The sequence below is a fragment of the Cololabis saira genome, chromosome 22 (assembly GCF_033807715.1).
Source record: "Cololabis saira isolate AMF1-May2022 chromosome 22, fColSai1.1, whole genome shotgun sequence".
Taxonomy (NCBI): Eukaryota; Metazoa; Chordata; class Actinopteri; order Beloniformes; family Belonidae; genus Cololabis; species Cololabis saira.
Window position 1 is genome coordinate 32914599 of NC_084608.1, and position 18118 is coordinate 32932716.

General features: G+C 40.4%; 1 protein-coding gene across 1 annotated transcript; it reads right to left on the bottom strand.

The window, feature by feature from the left end:
• Positions 1-83: 83 nt before the first annotated feature.
• Positions 84-17679, bottom strand: lipib (lipase, member Ib). The gene is made up of 10 exons (XM_061713387.1): positions 17590-17679; positions 14348-14739; positions 12358-12466; positions 10697-10798; positions 8137-8226; positions 7878-8045; positions 5793-5882; positions 4003-4111; positions 2141-2314; positions 84-300 (listed from the first exon to the last, which is right to left on the bottom strand). Exons 1-10 carry the CDS (start codon positions 17639-17641, stop codon positions 216-218), a joined length of 1371 nt encoding a protein of 456 aa, XP_061569371.1. The 5' UTR covers positions 17642-17679; the 3' UTR covers positions 84-215.
• Positions 17680-18118: the final 439 nt, after the last annotated feature.

The following is an 18118-nucleotide window of genomic DNA, read 5'->3' on the forward strand; positions in this document are numbered from 1 at the left end:
TACATGAACTGCTGAAAGCAAATACTGCAGATGAACCAGGAGGCCGGCTGTCTTGAAGATCCTGGACCTGCAGACGGGAATCTCATCAGGCTCCTGGTTCTGGTCCCCCTGGAGGCCAGGGCCCGGCTGGATCTCAGGGCCCGGCTGGATCTCAGGGCCCGGCTGGATCTCAGGGCCCGGCTGGATCTCAGGTTCAGTGTAGAGTCCGGTCCGAGTTAGTCGCGGGAGTTGCAGGGCAGAGGCCGGAAGGAAACCTCCATGTTCTCCTCCATGATGATGTCGAAGCGGCACAACAGAGGCCTGTGGAAGAGCAGAGTCCAGTTAGTCCAGCACATCCTCACATAACCCTTTTCCACCACACCGGTTCCAGGGCTGGTTCTGGTTCTGGGCCAGTGCTGAGTTTGGAACTGGGCTTTCAAAAATCGTCAATTGTGCTCGGATGCGGGACAAAACAAGCGAGCTGAGATCTCCTAGGAGAGGTGGTCTCGGCTCGCTTCCATTCCAGACCTGGACGATTAACCACAGAAACAAACTAGCCACACTCCCTTACGATGCTCCATAGTTGTTGTTTTCCCCAGGGTGCGGAAGAGGAAACTCCTTCCGCGTTCATTTCTGACCAATGAGAGAACAGCTGCTTCGCGCATGGCATTTGTTAACAGCTTTGAACCGCTACAGACGGTTGCCTTGTGAAAACAAACCCCACAAACAAGAAACAAAACAACTGTATTGATTTAGCCCCTGAATCGGAACAAAACAAATGGGCCACAGGTCTGAAAGCCTTAGAGATGTGGTCCAGGAGTAAATACCTTGTTGCTGCTGCAACTTTCACACAAACGCAGCAACTTAACTGACGTTTGCAGTAACGTAATGACGTGGCTCCCCTTAGCACCCAAACTATGGAAAAATAAACTGATCTCAGCTTGTTCCTAGTTGAACCAGAACCACCTCTGGAACCGGTTTAGTGGAAAACTCAACACAGACACGTCTACATGAAAGAATCATCCAGTTAACCTTCCTGACCCGGTTCTGGGGGCAAAGCCATGTTATGGTGCTTTTCCACCAGAACCTACTCGTCTCTCCTCGCCTCGGTTTGGTGCTTCTCCACCAGGGGTCTAACGTGTCTAGTAGATACTTTTCTGTAACTATTCTGACGAGGTTCTAAGCGGCTGAGTCGGGCTGTGATGTCATCACACTACAGGCCACCGATTGGTCGGGGGGTTGGAGTCAGACGTCTGAGTCAGGATGTGACATCAGAGAAAGAGACTCTGATGGAGATTCTTGTTCATTTTATTCAACCAGCAACGGCAGCAAACGTCTGTTTGATCCAACTCTGAGGTGCAGATGTTCATAAACCTGGTGTCTGAGGAGAGAATTAAAAAGATCTAGACGGGCGATAAGGAACGACCAGATCTACCAGGAGCTCTGTCTCTTCATAGCTGCTCACGGCTCCAGCTGACTTTTCAGCAGCGCCGAGACAAACTGAAACATTTTTTAAAAGCCGCTTGAAGCTTCTCTCACTCTCATTTTTTAACTTTATCGAACACCTTCCTTCCTTAGATACACAATCAAATACATCAGTGACTACGTTTACATGCAGTCAAAATTCGGGTTATTGCTAATAATCCGGTTACTGAAACATTAGGAATATTCTGTTTACATGCGTGAGCAAACAGGGTTATCCCTGTTTACATGGTAATTAATCATTTGGGATATCTGATCAAACCAGCGACGCGCGGAGAACATCATGACGCAATTACCGTCATTTCCGCTTCTTCTTCCTGTATCCAAATTCAAAACAAATGCTGCTTCGCGCAACGTTTCTCTCACCTTCTTGTAAATCTTCTATCCCGGTACTTTCTAGCGTCTACAAATGCAGAAATGTTCATATCCTTCATTACATTTATGAAGTGATTAGTCTCCTCCTGTTCTTGCGTTTCTCCGTGTTTATAAGAACTTCCTGGACTCAAAAGACCAGGATTCCTTGTGAGCAGAGCATGAGCAGAAAACAACTTCCTGTTCCGTTTGATCGGGATATTCCGTTTGGTGTTTACATGACCCAATATTCAGTTTTAAAAGGAGTAACCCAGGGGTCATATTCAGGTTTTTAAAAACCTGGGCTTGTTTTGATCATGACACTGACCTCCCGGGGTCGTCCAGCGGCGTGAAGCGGATCCTCAGCAGCCGGATCTTGTAGCGCGGCCCGATGATGTTGCCGGTGCCGATCCGGAGGGAGATCTTCTGGATGTTCTGCAGGTCCTCGTCGAACTGGGCCAGCAGGCGGGTGGAGGTGTACTGCTCGAACCGGAGCAGCTTCCTGCGGGCAGAGAGGAGCGTTCAGCGGGGGGGTGGGGGTTACCGTGGCAACCATAGACATCTGTACGTAGACGCCCCATGAAGCTGCTGCCATACGTCAACACCGCCGCCATATTGGATGTTCAAGACTGCGCTGCAAACAAGTAAATGGAGTTATGTTCATAAAGCGCCTTTCTACAAAGACATTTACGTTTTACGTTTCATTTATTCATTCACACACTTACTAATATACTTGGGAAACAGTTAGGCACCAAATATAATATATTTAATTTTCTCAGATGGCAAAAATAAGAACTTTATTGATCCCACATAGGAGCAGAGCTGGGTAGAATAGCCAAAAATTGTACTCAAGTAAAAGTACTGTTACTTCAGAATAATATGACTCAAGTAGAAGTAAAAAGTAGTCATCCAAATAAAATTAATTTTTATTTGGATAAATAATCCAAATAAAAAACTACTCAAGAACTGAGTAACTGTTGAGTAACGCTGATTTTTTTTTTTTAACACAACCATTCAAACAGACAAAAGTACAAAATAATCATCTTCAGGCAAATTAAATCAATAAAATAATATAAAAAATTTTAAATAGCTTAAATTAAAATAATCTTAAAGTAAATTCAAGTACTTTAATAAATAATAAAATAAATAAGATAATAACAGAATACAAAAATAAATTAAGCACAAGTAGCTATTTTTCTTTTTTAACCAGGCTCCGCAGCCAGAACTAGAACAAACATGAACTCATAGAAACTCTGTGTGTGTTTGAGTCTGTGTAAATGTGACAAAACATGCAAAAACAAAAAATGTTCCCAAAGAATCACCCAGTGATGTCATGAGATTGACGCGTACGTGGATAAAAGGGATAAAAGAAAAGTAACAGCTCAATGTAGCCTAATGTAGCGGAGTAAGAGGAACAGTTTCTTCTTCACAAATCTACTCAAGTAAAAGTAAAAAGTATAGTGATTCAAAACTACTCCTAAAAGTACAACATTTCCCAAAACTTACTCAAGTAAATGTAACGGAGTAAATGTAGCTCGTTACTACCCACCTCTGCATAGGAGTAATTCATGTTATATCAGCTATAGAGAACAAGGTAGTGCTGAAAAACAATATATATCCCCCCTCACAAAAATAAGAAAAATAGAGAAACCTATTTTCTCATCAACAAAAGTAAGTAACAAAGTTACAAGTAACAAAATAACATATTTTAACCATTTTTCAGACAATAAAATAACATCCTGGTCCTGTTTGCGGGATGGAGTAGATGACGACGTTTCTACAGAGCAGCAGTAACAGCTTTTATTGTCTGAAAAATGGTTCAAACGTTATTTTATTGTTTTTCTTATTGTATTGTATTTTTCTTATTTTTGTGAGGGGGATATATATTGTTTTTCGGCACTACCTTGTTCTCTATAGCTGATATAACATGAATTACTCCTATGTGGGATCAATAAAGTTCTACTTTTTGCCATCTGAGAAAATTAAATATATTATATTTGGTTCCTAACTGTTTCCCAAATATATTAGTGCGTGTGTGAATGAATAAATGAGACGTAAAACGTACATTTCTTTGTAGAAAGGCGCTTTATGAAAATAAGTCCATTTACTTAAGAACACTCGATGCGGCGTCTACGTATATGTCTATGGTGGCAACGCCGGCGTGGGATGGAGACCATGATGGAGACTCACTGGTCCACGCGGGCCTCGGTGGAGTTCCTGCCGCTGTGCAGCCGGATGTAGACCACGCCCCAGCGCAGGTACTGGTTCCAGGTGGCCATGTCCACGCGGTAGCTCAGCTCTGCACACAGGAACACACAAAACACCAGAGCTGAGTGACTGAAATTCTTTATTCAGTCACATCACACTGCAAACATTGAACACAAACATTATCGAAAAATAGTGAGTGAAAAGGCACAGGCAGAAGCAAAGTGCTTATATTAATGCCTGTCCTACATACAAAATAACAAACAATAGCAAAACTAAACCAGAAAAGGAGGACCAATAAGGTTTACATATATAATAGTAAAGACATTTTTTATATATTTATATACAGGACTGTCTCAGAAAATTAGAATATTGTGATAAAGTTCTTTATTTTCTGTAATGCAATTTAAAAAAAAAAAAAAAGTCATACATTCTGGATTCATTACAAATCAACTGAAATATTGCAAGCCTTTTATTATTTTAATATTGCTGATTATGGCTTACAGTTTAAGATTAAGATTCCCAGAATATTCTAATTTTTTGAGATAGGATATTTGAGTTTTCTTAAGCTGTAAGCCATGATCAGCAATATTAAAATAATAAAAGGCTTGCAATATTTCAGTTGATTTGTAATGAATCCAGAATGTATGACATTTTTGTTTTTGTAATTGCATTACAGAAAATCACAATATTCTAATTTTCTGAGACAGTCTTGTATAAATATCACAGAACAGCAGCAAACAAAAACAAATACATATTAACCTTTGTAACTTTGAAAGATTGCTCTAGAAATCTTTTTTTTGTAAACTGAAAATGAGCTGCACGTTGGTAAATCTAGGTTAGCGTCATTCCATAGTTTAACTCCCACAACAGATAAACGTCTCCTTTTAGTCTCTTTTCTGGCTTTTTGTACAACAAATTTACAAACATCACGCAAATTATATTTTGACTCATGTATTGAGAAAACGTTGTACGCAGACAGGGAGTAACTTTAATCTAACTTTATACATTATTTGCATTATTTTGTAATAAACCAAATCATAAAATGTCATAACATGGGATTTTATAAACAATGGATTTGTATGTTCATAGTTTCCCACCCTGTTAATAAAACGTATGGCTCGTTCTTGTAAGAGGACTATAGCATTTATTGTTGTCTTATACGTGGAGCCCCAAACTCCCACACAATACCATATATAAGCTAGTATTAGTGAACAATAAATTAAATGTAGTGCTTTATGATTTAATATATTTCTGGACTTATAGGATTGCTATTGACTTTGCAATCTTTCCTTTTATGTATCTAATATGTTGTTTCCATGTTAATTTACAATCAATAACAACCCCTAAGAATTTTATATCAAATACTCACATATTTTTAATGTAATATCCCCATAAATTTCTTTTCGGTTTCCAAAAACCATAAATTTTGTCTTTTTTTTTAATGTTAAGTGACAACCTATTGACGTCAAACCAAGTTTTAAGAATGTTTAATTCCCTTTCAATTGAGGACAGTAGTTCCTTTACATTTTTCCCAGAACATATTCGTAATACATTTTAACAGTTCATTAACATTACAAATATCATTTATATAAAGTAAAAAAAGTTTTGGACCAATCACAGATCCCTGGGGTACGCCTCCCTGAATTATGATAGTGTTATTAATTTGTACACATTGCTGTCTATTTTCCAAATAGCTCTTAATCCAAGAATAAGCCCCTCAAGGTGAGCTCAGCGGGGCCGGGGTCAGACGGGGAGCGGGGCCGGGTACTCACTCTTGTAGGGCGGCGTCGCCGTGGTGCTGAAGAACACTTTGGTTTGTCCCAGTCGCAGGAGAGCGTCTCTCCACGGGCCCAGGTCGTACCCTGCAGGTCAAAGAGCTGAGTCAAAGAGCTCGTCCCACCACAAAAGTTCACTTTCCTGACAAAAACCGTTGAATAGGGAGTTTTCCTGGACAATCTAACAAGCAGGGACAAGAGATTTATGCTACGTATAGTTTTGATGATTGCAAGAAATGTCAAGAATCGATTCGATTCTGATTCTTAAGATTCAGAATCGATTATCAAGATTTGATTTGATTTGATTCAATTCAATTCCAATATTGATTTGGGTTAGTGTTATTAAAACTGTTTTTTGAGCTGTTGCATGAATTATATGACTGTAGTTATGCAACATATTAATACTAGTATTATATTGAGATTAAACAGCAAGTATTGCAGCTAATGATGCTGTAAGGACCAATCAGCTCCCAGAATGCTGATAGAACTGCTTTCAGAAACATCGTGGGTCAGAATTATCAAACAGATCCAGGGAGGAAACAGAGACGGATGAAATCGCTTTTATTTTTTCCCACATTCCGTTAAAATTTTTTTTTCCATTTTCGGTCTATTTCAGTTTTTAGTTTTTGAGAATTTGGTTTTTAGCATTTTATGCAAATGTAACCCCAACACAGTATATAAAGTAATGAAATATAGAAAATGTATGCAATTATAACTGAAAACTCTAATGTTTTCATACCTTTAAACATATTTAAAGGCAAAAACATGCACTAGTTATTCTTGTGACCAACAAAGCATTCCTTTTTTGGGCATAAAAAAAACAACAACCAAATGTTGTAATGTACAGATGAAAAAAAAATCGATCTTTAGACATTAATTAATTTTTAGGAATTACTATGAGAATCGATTTAGAATAGGAAAATCGACTTTTTTCAACATAGGCCTAACTGTAAATTGGAAGAAGACACTCTCACCAACGAGAACTAGAAGATGAGACTGAAACAAATCTATGTCATGCATCACATGAGAACGGATGGACATCAGTGAAGCAATATTTAAACATGTAACCATTTAAGTGCTAACTTGAACAAATGTGACGGAAAAGCCCTCTGTCAGGGATTGTTCAAAAATGTCTTTAACTATTGTAATTTTCATTTTAATAAAGTTAGAAAAAACAACAAAAAACTGTTCAATATAAACGACATGAATGAAGGAACAAGTGTAAATAAATAACCATGGCAACCGCACATGCTGAGACACGCCCCCCGGCTCTGATTGGCTGTTTTCACTCGGGCGCGGATTCTTGCAAGAAACCTGATTTTTTTTTTTGAGTGTCCAATTCTAAATCAATGCTCATATTAATGCCGAAAAATCAATTCTTAAGTCCAAAGATCGATTTTTTTATTATTTTTTTTCATCATTACATTACAACTTTTGGTTGTTTTTTTTTTTTTTTCCTTTTTTTCCCTTTTTTCAAAAAAGGAATGTTTTGGACACAAGAATAACTGGTGCCATGTTTTGTGCCTTTAAATATGTTTAAAGGTTTGAAAACATTAAAGTTTTCAGTTATAATTGCATAAATTGTCTATATTTCTTTACTTTATATACTGTCTTGGGGTTATATTTGCATAAAATGCTAAAAACCAAATTCTCAAAAATGGGAAAAAATAAAAGTGATTTCCTCTGTCTCTGTTTCCTCCCTGGATCTGTTTGGTAATTCTGACCCACGATGTTTCTGAAAGCAGTTCTATCAGCATTCTGGGAGCTGATTGGTCCTTACAGCATCATTAGCTGCAATACTTGCGGTTGAATCTCAATATAATACTAGTATTAATATGTTGCATAACTACAGTCATATAATTCGTGCAACAGCTGAAAAACAGTTTTAATAACACTAACCCAAATCAATATCGGAATCAAATCTTGATAATCGATTCTGAATCTTAAGAATCGGAATTGAATCGATTCTTGACATTTGAATTGATCCCCAGCCCTAGTTTATATACTTTTAAATCAAAGTTACTTTAGTAAACAAAGTATGTTTACATGTGAGATTATATATTAGTTTCCCCCCCAGCCTACCCAGCACGGGGCAGGACGCCGGCTTGAAGGCCTCGCACTGCAGGCAGCGTCCGTCCAGGAAGTGGCTGTAGGACGGGCAGGGGTAGCCCGTCAGGGTGCAGGTCCGGTTCAGCGCGCACAGGTACAGGAACACGGAGCGCTGGTGGTCGCACACGAAGTAGGATTTACCTGCAGGGACAGCAGGGGACAAGCGGTGAGACGTGGTGAGACGTGGTGAGACGTGGTTACACGTGTCTGCTCGTGTTGAGACACCGCTCACCTGCGAATATGGTCTTTGGACATCCGGGCTGGTCGGCGCCGCCGTTGGCGTAGAAGTCGACGTGGCCGTGGGCTCCTCTCAGCCCGAACGCTGCAGACAAAACCAGAGACGTCACTAACCAGGTCTCTGATCAGACCAGGTCTCTGATCAGACCAGGTCTCACACCAGACCAGGTCTCACATCAGACCAGGTCTCACATCAGACCAGGTCTCACACCAGACCAGCACAGACCAGGTCCAGAGGTGTTTTCAGTATTCACATTCATTTCAGGTAGAAGTATAGATACTAGAGTTTAAAAATACTCCTGTAGAAGTTGAAGTATCAACTCAAGTTTTTTACTCAAGTAAAAGTATAAAAGTACTGGTTTCAAAACTACTTAAAGTATAAAAGTAAAAGTAATGTAAGGGGGAAAAAAGCCATTAAGGACAAAAGCCATTGAAAATGAATTTATCTTAGTATAATGCAAATATATTAAAGAAGCATATATGTGTACTATTGAGCATTAACATGTGTTTCAGAGAGCAGGAGATATGATGACTAGTTGCCTATAAGTATTGTAATGGTGCAAAAAGTCAAACTTCAGAGGCATGTTATCATTTATCCTAACCTTTATTGGAATGTACATCCAAGTTTAGTTGCAGGAATCTGAGGGAACGGATGTAAGAACAAAACTGGACAAGAACATCTGAAACAACCACAACCAAATTCACTCTATTTTTTTAAAGGCCGAAATGAAATAGAGTAACGAGGCTGTTTTTAAAATGTAAGGAGTAAAAAGTACAGATAATTGCGTGAAAATGTAAGGAGGAAAAGTAAAAAGTCGTCTGAAAAATAATTACTCCAGTGAAGTATAGATAACCAAAATTTCTACTTAAGTAAGGTAACAAAGTATTTGTACTTCGTTACTTGAAGCCTCCTCTCAGCACCGATCCCTGCAGATGCTGAAGGCCACGAGGTGTTTGCAGTTTTGAGCTGAGAAGCTGCTTCTCCGACCCGGATGACGGTTCTCTCATACCCCCTTTCCACCAAACCGGTTCCAGGCTCAGGCTGGTTCTGGTTCTGGGCCAGTTCTGAGTCTGGAACCTCCCACAAATTGTAACTACGCATCAAAAGGTCGCAGACCAACGCAGACCGAGAGGGCTGTGATTGGTTCGCTTGGTAGCAACGCATTTCCGGTTTCCGGTTTGAAGCAGTCGTGAACTTTCAGCGCTCTTTTCTTCGTGTGTGTGTGATTTATTTTGTTTAGTTTTTTTTGCACAATAGTTGTCCTTATCTCTTTGATTCACTGTGACCGGAAAAAGTCGGATAAACCATTGAGGAAAAGATCGCCCCCCCCCCAACCCTCTAGTGGCCGCGGGGGGTACTGCACCGCCGTGAAATGGAGTGATGGAGAAGTCCGGAGGTTCACGATGGCGTCACGGCGACGGCATAGGCTCTGTGTTGGTGTAGCTAGGGTCGCCACCCATCCCTTAAAATACGTAATTGTTCCTTAATTGAGAATTAAAAGTTGAGTTCCGTTTTGAACCAATACAGACATATATTATGCTCTTATTTATTGATTTCATAATATACAGGTGAAGGTCGGAGAATTTGAATATATTGCAAAACTTCATTTGTTTCAGTAAATTCAACTAAAGGTGAAAAAATTATATTATTTCCTACTACATGAAAAGTTAGATATTACAAGCCTTTATTTGTTATAATTTTGGTGATTATGGCTCACAGTTTATGAAAACCCCAAATAAAAAAAATAAAAAAATTAGAATATTTTATTAAATCAATAAACAATTCAATCATCAAAACTATAACAAAGGTTTTACATATCTTGTTTTGCATGCAATGAGACTATGTAACGTATTAGTTTCGCCTTTTAAGTTGTATTATTGAAATAAATTAACTTTTATACCATATTCTAATTTCCCGACCTTCACCTGTAGCTTATTCTACATCTGGGCTGATGTGGACACACATGGTATTTCAGTTGTATGATTGGCTGTCTGTACAGTCGTGCAAGTTCAATACTATTAAAGAACTTTAAACTTTAAATCAAAGCATTTTGTTTTTTTCATATAAAATAAACACATTTCTATGCAGTTTAGAAGTTTTGGGGACGTTCCTTTTTTTTTGGCGCTTGCGCTGCTGAAATCAGGCGTTCCTTTTTTCTATTTCTGAAAGGTGGCAACCCTAGGTGTAGCGCAGAACCGTAATCCAGCCTTGACGCAGCGACGTAACTGATGTTTACAGAGATGTAATGACGTGGCTCCCCTTAGCACCCGAGCTGTGGAAAAACAAACCGGTTCTCAGCTTCCTAGTTGAATGAGTTGTGAACCAGCACCAGCTCTGGAACCGGTTTGGTGATAAAGGGTCTGACAGGGTTTGACTGATCCTGACTACAACTCTGGGGCTGCAGATCCATTTCTAGTTCCTTCTACATCTCAAACCAGTGAACTTCATCAGTGAAGAGCGAGAACAGGATTTCAGGACGACTGCTGAATCCTTTCTGTGTGTGTTTGTATTTGTGTTTACTTGGCCGTGACCACAGTAACGCTGAGACACTCACAGTCCATGTCGGTGTGAAGGACGTCCACGAACATGGCGTCAGACGGATCCAGCCTCTCCTCCGGCGTAGCGCTGGTGAACATCGGCCCGGCCGGGTCCAGACCTGCAGGACAGCAGGAGGGATGTTTTACTTCTTACTGTTCTCATGAAACATCTGGGAAAGGGTCTTTTCCCTCATTTACTGACAGAAAAATCAATTAGAAGTTGTCAAAATGAAACACTATTTCCTGGGAAATTAAATAAAAATAACATAATTTAAATATTTTAAAAAACTATTGAAAGGTTATTGAAAGAGCTACTAAGAAATCGTTTTAATATTGATGACAATAAATGCACATTTTGTGAAAAGAAAATAGAAACAATAGACTAAATCTTCTATGAATGCAACAAAACCAAAATATGTTGGAATAATGTAGAAAGATGGATGAAACCGAAAATTAAACTTCCTGAATCTATTTGTAGTATAATATAATATTTGGAGAATTATTGAAAAACAAAAACATTGAACTGTTGTACTGTTGTAATCTCCTATGTGATTTTGTGCTAGTGTTTTTCTCTCAGATGTAAGTCACTTTGGATAAAAGTGTCTGCTAAATGACAGTAGTAGTAGTAGTAATCTTTTTGTCTAGCAACATTTTCTATTCATAAAAAAGAGTACTAAGATTTTATCTCTGAAATGTATAGAATAAATATGAAGACCTGTATGAAATATTAATAAAATTGCCCACAAATACATGTTAATCCTAAAATATATACCCCCTGGAAGGTCCCAGGTCGTTATTGTAAATGAGAAACTGTTCTCAACTGACTTACCTGGGTAAATAAAGGTTAGATTAAAAAAAAAGTTGTTTTTTTTGTGTGTCTTTACCTTTATTTTATTTAAATCAATTTTACCTTTGATATTTCCACTCCAGGATGCCTCTATAGATGTGCACCTTTGTGAATTGCCATACTTGTTTGTACCTATTTTGATTTATAAAGTTTATTATAAAAAAAAGAAAGTGGCTGCGTCCAAAATCCCCTACTTCCACCCTAATGAGTAGCAAAAACAGTGTGTGAGATTTTTTAGTGCGTCCGAAACATTAGAAAGTACTCAATAGCATTTCTATCCATACTCATTCTGGAGAAATGTATTAGTATGGATTGATGGACACTAGCCGAGCAGAAACTTCCCACAATGCAATGCAGTGGTGTTTGGTTGCTAAGTGATACGTATATGTCATAAGTATAATATTAAGTATAATAATATTATTATATGATATTAATATTATAATATCCGTATATAATAATATTATATAATGTCATCTTGTTTGGGCCAGGATAAACGGGAAAGAGCGGAGCGGTGCTGCTACTGCTGCTGTTACCATGGTAACAACTCCCCCTCCCAACGGCAGGAAGTGCCGTATGGCTCTGAGAAGTACGTCAAAATGAATGCATATTACTGATATTTACTCAAAAGTGTGCTGAACTTAAGTATGCTGTTTAGTATATACTGTTCAGTATGGCATTTCGGACGCACCGAGTGTCTTTTGCTCTGAGAGATCCACGCCTCATTAAAGGGGGCGTGTCTTGTGCGTGGTTTAACGGTTACCTAAGCCTGCACGTCATGGCAGCACGTGTTGGCCCCGGTACTGTCTCTTTAAGGGCTCCTCATCAGCTCACCTGTGATGCGGCCGATCCTCCCCTTCAGCCGGGCCCCCACGAACCCGGCCAGGTGAGCTCCCAGACTGACCCCGATGAGGTGCACCGAGCTCAGGGAGGCTCCCTCCTCCTGCAGACCCACAACCCCCCTCAGTCAGACCACAGCAGGAATACACCAGGAATACACCAGGAATACACCACAGATACACCACAAATACACCAGGAATACACCACAGATACACCACAAATACACCACAATACTCGGGCCGGCCCAAGACAGAAGCGACTAAGCGGCTGCTTAGTGCCCGGTGACCACTAGGGGGCCCCCAAGAGTTAAAAAAATACAAAGGTTTGTATTACAGTAGTTTACTTAAATTTTTTTCTCCCTAATTTTACCAAAGCTTTTGCACATTTTTACATAGTTTTCAGAACTAATTATTTAACTTAATATTTGATTTTAAACAATTTTCATTACCTTGTTTCTGGTACCTCTGTTTATTTAGATCATTATTTAAGTATTTGTTTGATTTTATTTGTTTATTATGTTTAATAATGTCTTTTTTTGTACATTTGAATGTATTCTTATATGGAGAACATATTGACGAGGTTCTGTTTATCTAAGTTGAGTGATTTTAATTATAGTTCTAGTTTTTGTAGTACTTTGTTGTTGCACTTCATTGTTGTTGCAGTTTATTTAAAACCAAAAATAAAGTAGATAACGTGTTTACAGTATATGGTTTATAAATGATCTATTTGATTATTTTGTTTCTTTTAGTAGCCTACACTGTAGATGACTCAGTATCACTTAGTACTATATCACTTTAAATATTAAGTGTAAATCAACCCCAGGCTGCTCTTGAAGCTGAATTTCCTCTATTTCAGATTAAAAACCATAGATGGTAAAAACCTGCCAGGCTGACGATAGGATGATGGAAACAACACTGCTGCAACTGTGACCTTTGACCTTTTATCTGTTGCTTCTATGTGTGGCCAGTAGGGGACGTTGCTGACTTTATAAATATTAATTGAAAGATTTTCTGCAAGTTTGTTAATCTGTTGTAGCTTCCATGGTCTTAATCATTGGCCACGGTTACATGATGTTTTTTAATTTGGAATTCATTATTCCGAATTAAATAATTCAGAATTAAACTATTTTTATTTCAAGTTTATATGGATATAGTAATTCTGAATTGAGGTTTACATTGAAAACACGTTTGATCGGCTTTCTCCAATTCCTCTACAGGTCTGGGGGTTGGGAAGGTTCTGATTGGATAGGGGGTCGGACCGGAAGTTACGACTACCGGAAGAAAAACAAACTTAGCCGCTACAACTTTGAAAAGCTCACAATTTTTATGTTTCCTGTTTCCATCTGTTCTTTTAATTATTTCCAGGTCCTCCAAGCTATTTATTAAGATAAGATAAGAGATAAGATAATCCTTTAATAGTCCCACAGAGGGGAAATTTGCAATTAAATAAATGGTCTCTGCTCTTGACCAGCGTTTACTGCGTGCTGCCATCTTGAAACTTTGTTTGGAAAACCAGCCCAGCGTGGAATATAAGCGTCATGGAGACAGACGGCCGAGGGAACGAGCAGAAAGACCGGAATTAATTTAAAGAGGAATGAGTGTAAACATGATCACGGAATTATTCTATTTGGATTTAAAATCGGAATAAATCAGCCACTTACTTCTGAATTAAGTTTAATTCAGAATGGCCATTTTCATTCAGAATTAGGTGTTTACATGGTAATTTTTACTCATTTTAAATTGCATTTAATTTTAATTCTGAATTAAAGAGGAATTAAACTTCCCATGTAAACGCACTGACTGTGGATTACAATCCAACCACAACAAAAAGTTCTTACATCTAGTTTTACAAGTGTATTCGTAATGAGTAATGGAAGAACATGAAATGAGTTTATAGTGGGTGTGTGAATGATCAATAATCAGTATTATTGGCAGTAATAGAGGCCTGGGCCGGCCCTGCTACACCAGTGACACCTGCGTCGCACCTGCATGGTGAGCAGGAAGCCCGTCAGGTTCTGCGCCGCCTCCCTGGTGTAGGTGACGGCGGTGAAGTAGTTGAAGTTGGCGGCGCCGCGGTTCCAGTCCACCACGATGACGTTGAGGTCCTGCTGCTCGGCCAGCAGCTGCACGATGTGGTCGATCCAGATGGGCGGCGCCCCGGTGGGCCGGTAGCCGTGGATGACGAAGGCGGTGGGCCGCCGCAGGTCCAGCAGCGGCTGCTCCGACAGCCGCTGGTGCTGCAGCTCGCGGCCGCAGTCGATGTTGTCGCGGGTGTAGAGCAGCAGCCGCACGTACAGGCTGGTTCCCATCAGGCAGTGCGACAGGTCCAGGTCCGTGAAGTTGTCGCAGGACTCTTGCGTCCGGCGCTCCTCCTGGCCTGGTTGCACCACATGGGAGACGAGACGTCATATTTATTAGAGATTAAATCAAACTACGTTAGAAGACAGTCTCCTCTGCAGGAGTGCCGCAGGGATTGATGCTGGGCCCACTTCGATCATTTGATTTGATTTTGATCAGACAAAAACGACCACTGGACCCCTTACTCGCACTGAGCAGCAAAACATCAGCAAAAATGGCTGTAACTAGTGGAGAAGACGGGATAACAGCCGATTATCAGCTTAAATTAAAGGCAGTTGGACTTGACAGTGACCCGTACAGTTACCCCAAGAACCAGTGGTTCATGGACATTAATATTTGGTACAGTTACCAAGAACCAGTGGTCCATGGACATTAATATTTGGTACAGTTACCAAGAACCAGTGGTCCATGGACATTAATATTTGGTACAGTTACCAAGAACCAGTGGTCCATGGACATTAATATTTGGTACAGTTACCAAGAACCAGTGGTCCATGGACATTAATATTTGGTACAGTTACCAAGAACCAGTGGTCCATGGACATTAATATTTGGCCACGAATACAGTTTCCTGATATTTATATGTACTTAATTTCTACGCCGGGGAAATACACGAAGCAAAGCTTGAACAAAAGTCTTGACGCTTGGTCCAACTTCAAGGCAGGATTTGTTGTAGAAATTAAAGTAATGAGGACACCAAACTTTATGATTTGACCGTTTAACGTTAGCTACCCAAAAATCCAACATTACCTGATACAAAATGGGAACCACAAATCCACGTTTCGGTGCCTTGAAGTTGTTTCTGTGAATTGCAGCGATCCATTTGTCTCTCTTAAGCTTATTTTTCGGCAGTCTGTAAAACGATAACTCCGATTTCTTGCTAAATCTATGAGTACAGTCGATCGCACAACAGCTCTTTCCCATTTTAGATGTTTTTGAGTTGCTCAAACTGAAAGTTTACGCTGACACTCAGTCTTTCTGCCACTCAGTCTTTCTGCCACTCAGTCTTTCTGCCACTCAGTCTTTCTGACACTCAGTCTTTCTGACACTCAGTCTTTCTGACACTCAGTCTTTCTGACACTCAGTCTTTCTGACACTCAGTCTTTCTGACACTCAGTCTTTCTGACACTGTTGCATCTGTGACGTCATGTGCATTCCCTCTATTAAGCTAGTTTTGGGCTAGTTTATAATTGCCGTTTACTCTGGGATGGCCGTTTAGGTTCAGCCTCTTCTGTATAGTCTGACTTATTAAAATGGAAAAAAAACTTAAATCTTCACAAAACTGCTGTTTCTCTGAACTTTACAAAAATAAATAAATAAATAAATGGAATAAAACTGGACCTCCAGTTTCTGATCCCTGAAACGAACAAGGAAGATGTTTCTTTGCCAACTTTGGTTTGGAAGTAGCCTAAAAAAGAACATTTACTTCTGTATAATTTACCAGAAGGAGGCTGAACAGTTTATATCCGTGTTTCCTCTGGTTTTGGGACGTCGTTCTGTGTTAGGGTCACATATTCTCATTAAGGGAAGCCGTGTGAACATCTGGCACCAGAGAAGCTGTTTAGGGACTCACAAGAAACTCAGCACCTTCCAGCATAGTTTGGATTTTCCCTCTTTCTTTCTGGAAGTTTCCCAGCGTAACTTCTTACTTGTCACCTTTGACCCAGTTCCTTTCACCACAGGTCAAAGGTCAAAGGTCAGCGCTGGGAGTTACAGCTGAGGAGCGATGCATCGCCCCGACGGCCCGGCGGGTCGGAGGCTCGGCCGTCCACGTGTGTCCGTGACCTCGTTCCCGTGAGCGTCCCGGCCTCGCGGCCGCGGCCGTTGCCTGGACGCAGATCCGCTGGTGCGTCAGCGGCTTAACCTTCAGCCTCCAGCGTCCGGGCTCAGCTCCTCCTCGCTGTGAGACACGAGGAGCCGCAGACGCCGAGTCACCGGTGGATAATCACCCTGCTCCCGTCTGAGGATCAGGACCTGAGCCGCCACTTCTCCTCGCTCTGCTCTTTACTAGACTTTCACTCATCAAACCAGAGCTTGGTACTTTGAGTATTTTTGTTTCTCAGGGATGCAAAAAGCTGCTCGGCCCTCGGTGGGATCAGGCCGCTCTAAAAAAAACTCCTCATCCCATCAGCACCGGCACCGCCGTCAACACGAGCACTGATGACTAGGGATGGGAACTGATAAGAGTTTTACGATTCCAGATCCATTTTCGATTCGGTTCTTTATCAATTCCCCTATTGATTCTCATTTGGAAAAAAAAAGGACTATAAAAGGTCACCAAACATTTAAATAGTATTAAATTAAATATTCTGTGGCAATTCCAAAAGAATATTCAACATGTTTCTCATCCTTTTAAACGGAGAATGATATGAACTGAGCACTCAACAATAAAACTGTCAGCCAGTGACAAATAATATCCAGTCAAATCCAATCAAACTGTATATTTCCCTAACCCTTTGACGAAATATCCACTTGGCAAGTATTGAAAGTTGCCCTGTTGTCGTCTTTTTTACTGAAATACAACCCGACTTTCAAGCGTTTGTAGTGCCATGTTTGTTATGGACTGACGTCATTCATGCTCACTGGGATTGAAAAGGGAATCGTTTTCAAAATTTGCAAACAATTCCAAGGCACTGAAAACACTGGGAACCGGTTCTGCACAAGAACCGGTTCTTTATTCCCATCCCTGCCGATGAGGCCGCCAGTCAAACGTCCAGGGGGCGGGGCCAGCAGTGGAGATCATAACTGCTGGATATTCCTCCGGTTACGATGTCCAGCAGTCCAGCAGTCTCTCTCAGTCTCACACCAGCTGATTAAAGCTTAAACCTGAGGAGGAACGGGTTTCCGTGAGCCGGTCTCGGAGTCCTACCTGTGCAGAGGACCAGGAGTCCCAGCAGACCCAGGAGGCAGCGGGGCGGCATCTTCCCACGACCGAGTCAGGAGACCAGAGCCGGACAGAGCCAGGGAGAGAGTGAGGAGGAGGAGGAGGAGGAGGAGGAGGAGGAGGAGGAGGAGGCTTCTTCACTGACGGTAAGGATCAGAGAGAGGGAAGGAGGGGCCGGTCGCTGTGGGAGGAGATACATGAGATAAAGGAGGAATGGTTAAAATTAGTGAAGAAAGTAGGTTTTAGTGTTGGAGGCGTTAAATAATGTTACGGTGGTCGAACTAACGACAAACGTTGGGGGGGGGGCGGGGGGGGAGGGGACAGGAACATGGTGAAAATGTTATTTTTGTTTTTTTATTTCGAACATGCATGTTCAAAAAAAAAAAGAATACAAAAAAGTAAAAAAAAAAAAAGTGCAAATAAAAAAAAAAAATATATATATATATATATATATATATATAGATATCAAATGGATTTTTGATTATAAAGTATTTGCACTTGCTGACTATTTAGA

Coding starts and splice junctions, on each gene's coding strand:
- lipib (XM_061713387.1), bottom strand. CDS start 17,641: ATGCCGCCCCGCTGCCTCCTGGGTCTGCTGGGACTCCTGGTCCTCTGC. Junction 14,740..17,589: donor ACTCCTGGTCCTCTGCACAG/GTAGGACTCCGA, acceptor TGGTGCAACCAG/GCCAGGAGGAGCGCCGGACG. Junction 301..2,140: donor CCGCTGGACGACCCCGGGAG/GTCAGTGTCATG, acceptor GCTCTTCCACAG/GCCTCTGTTGTGCCGCTTCG.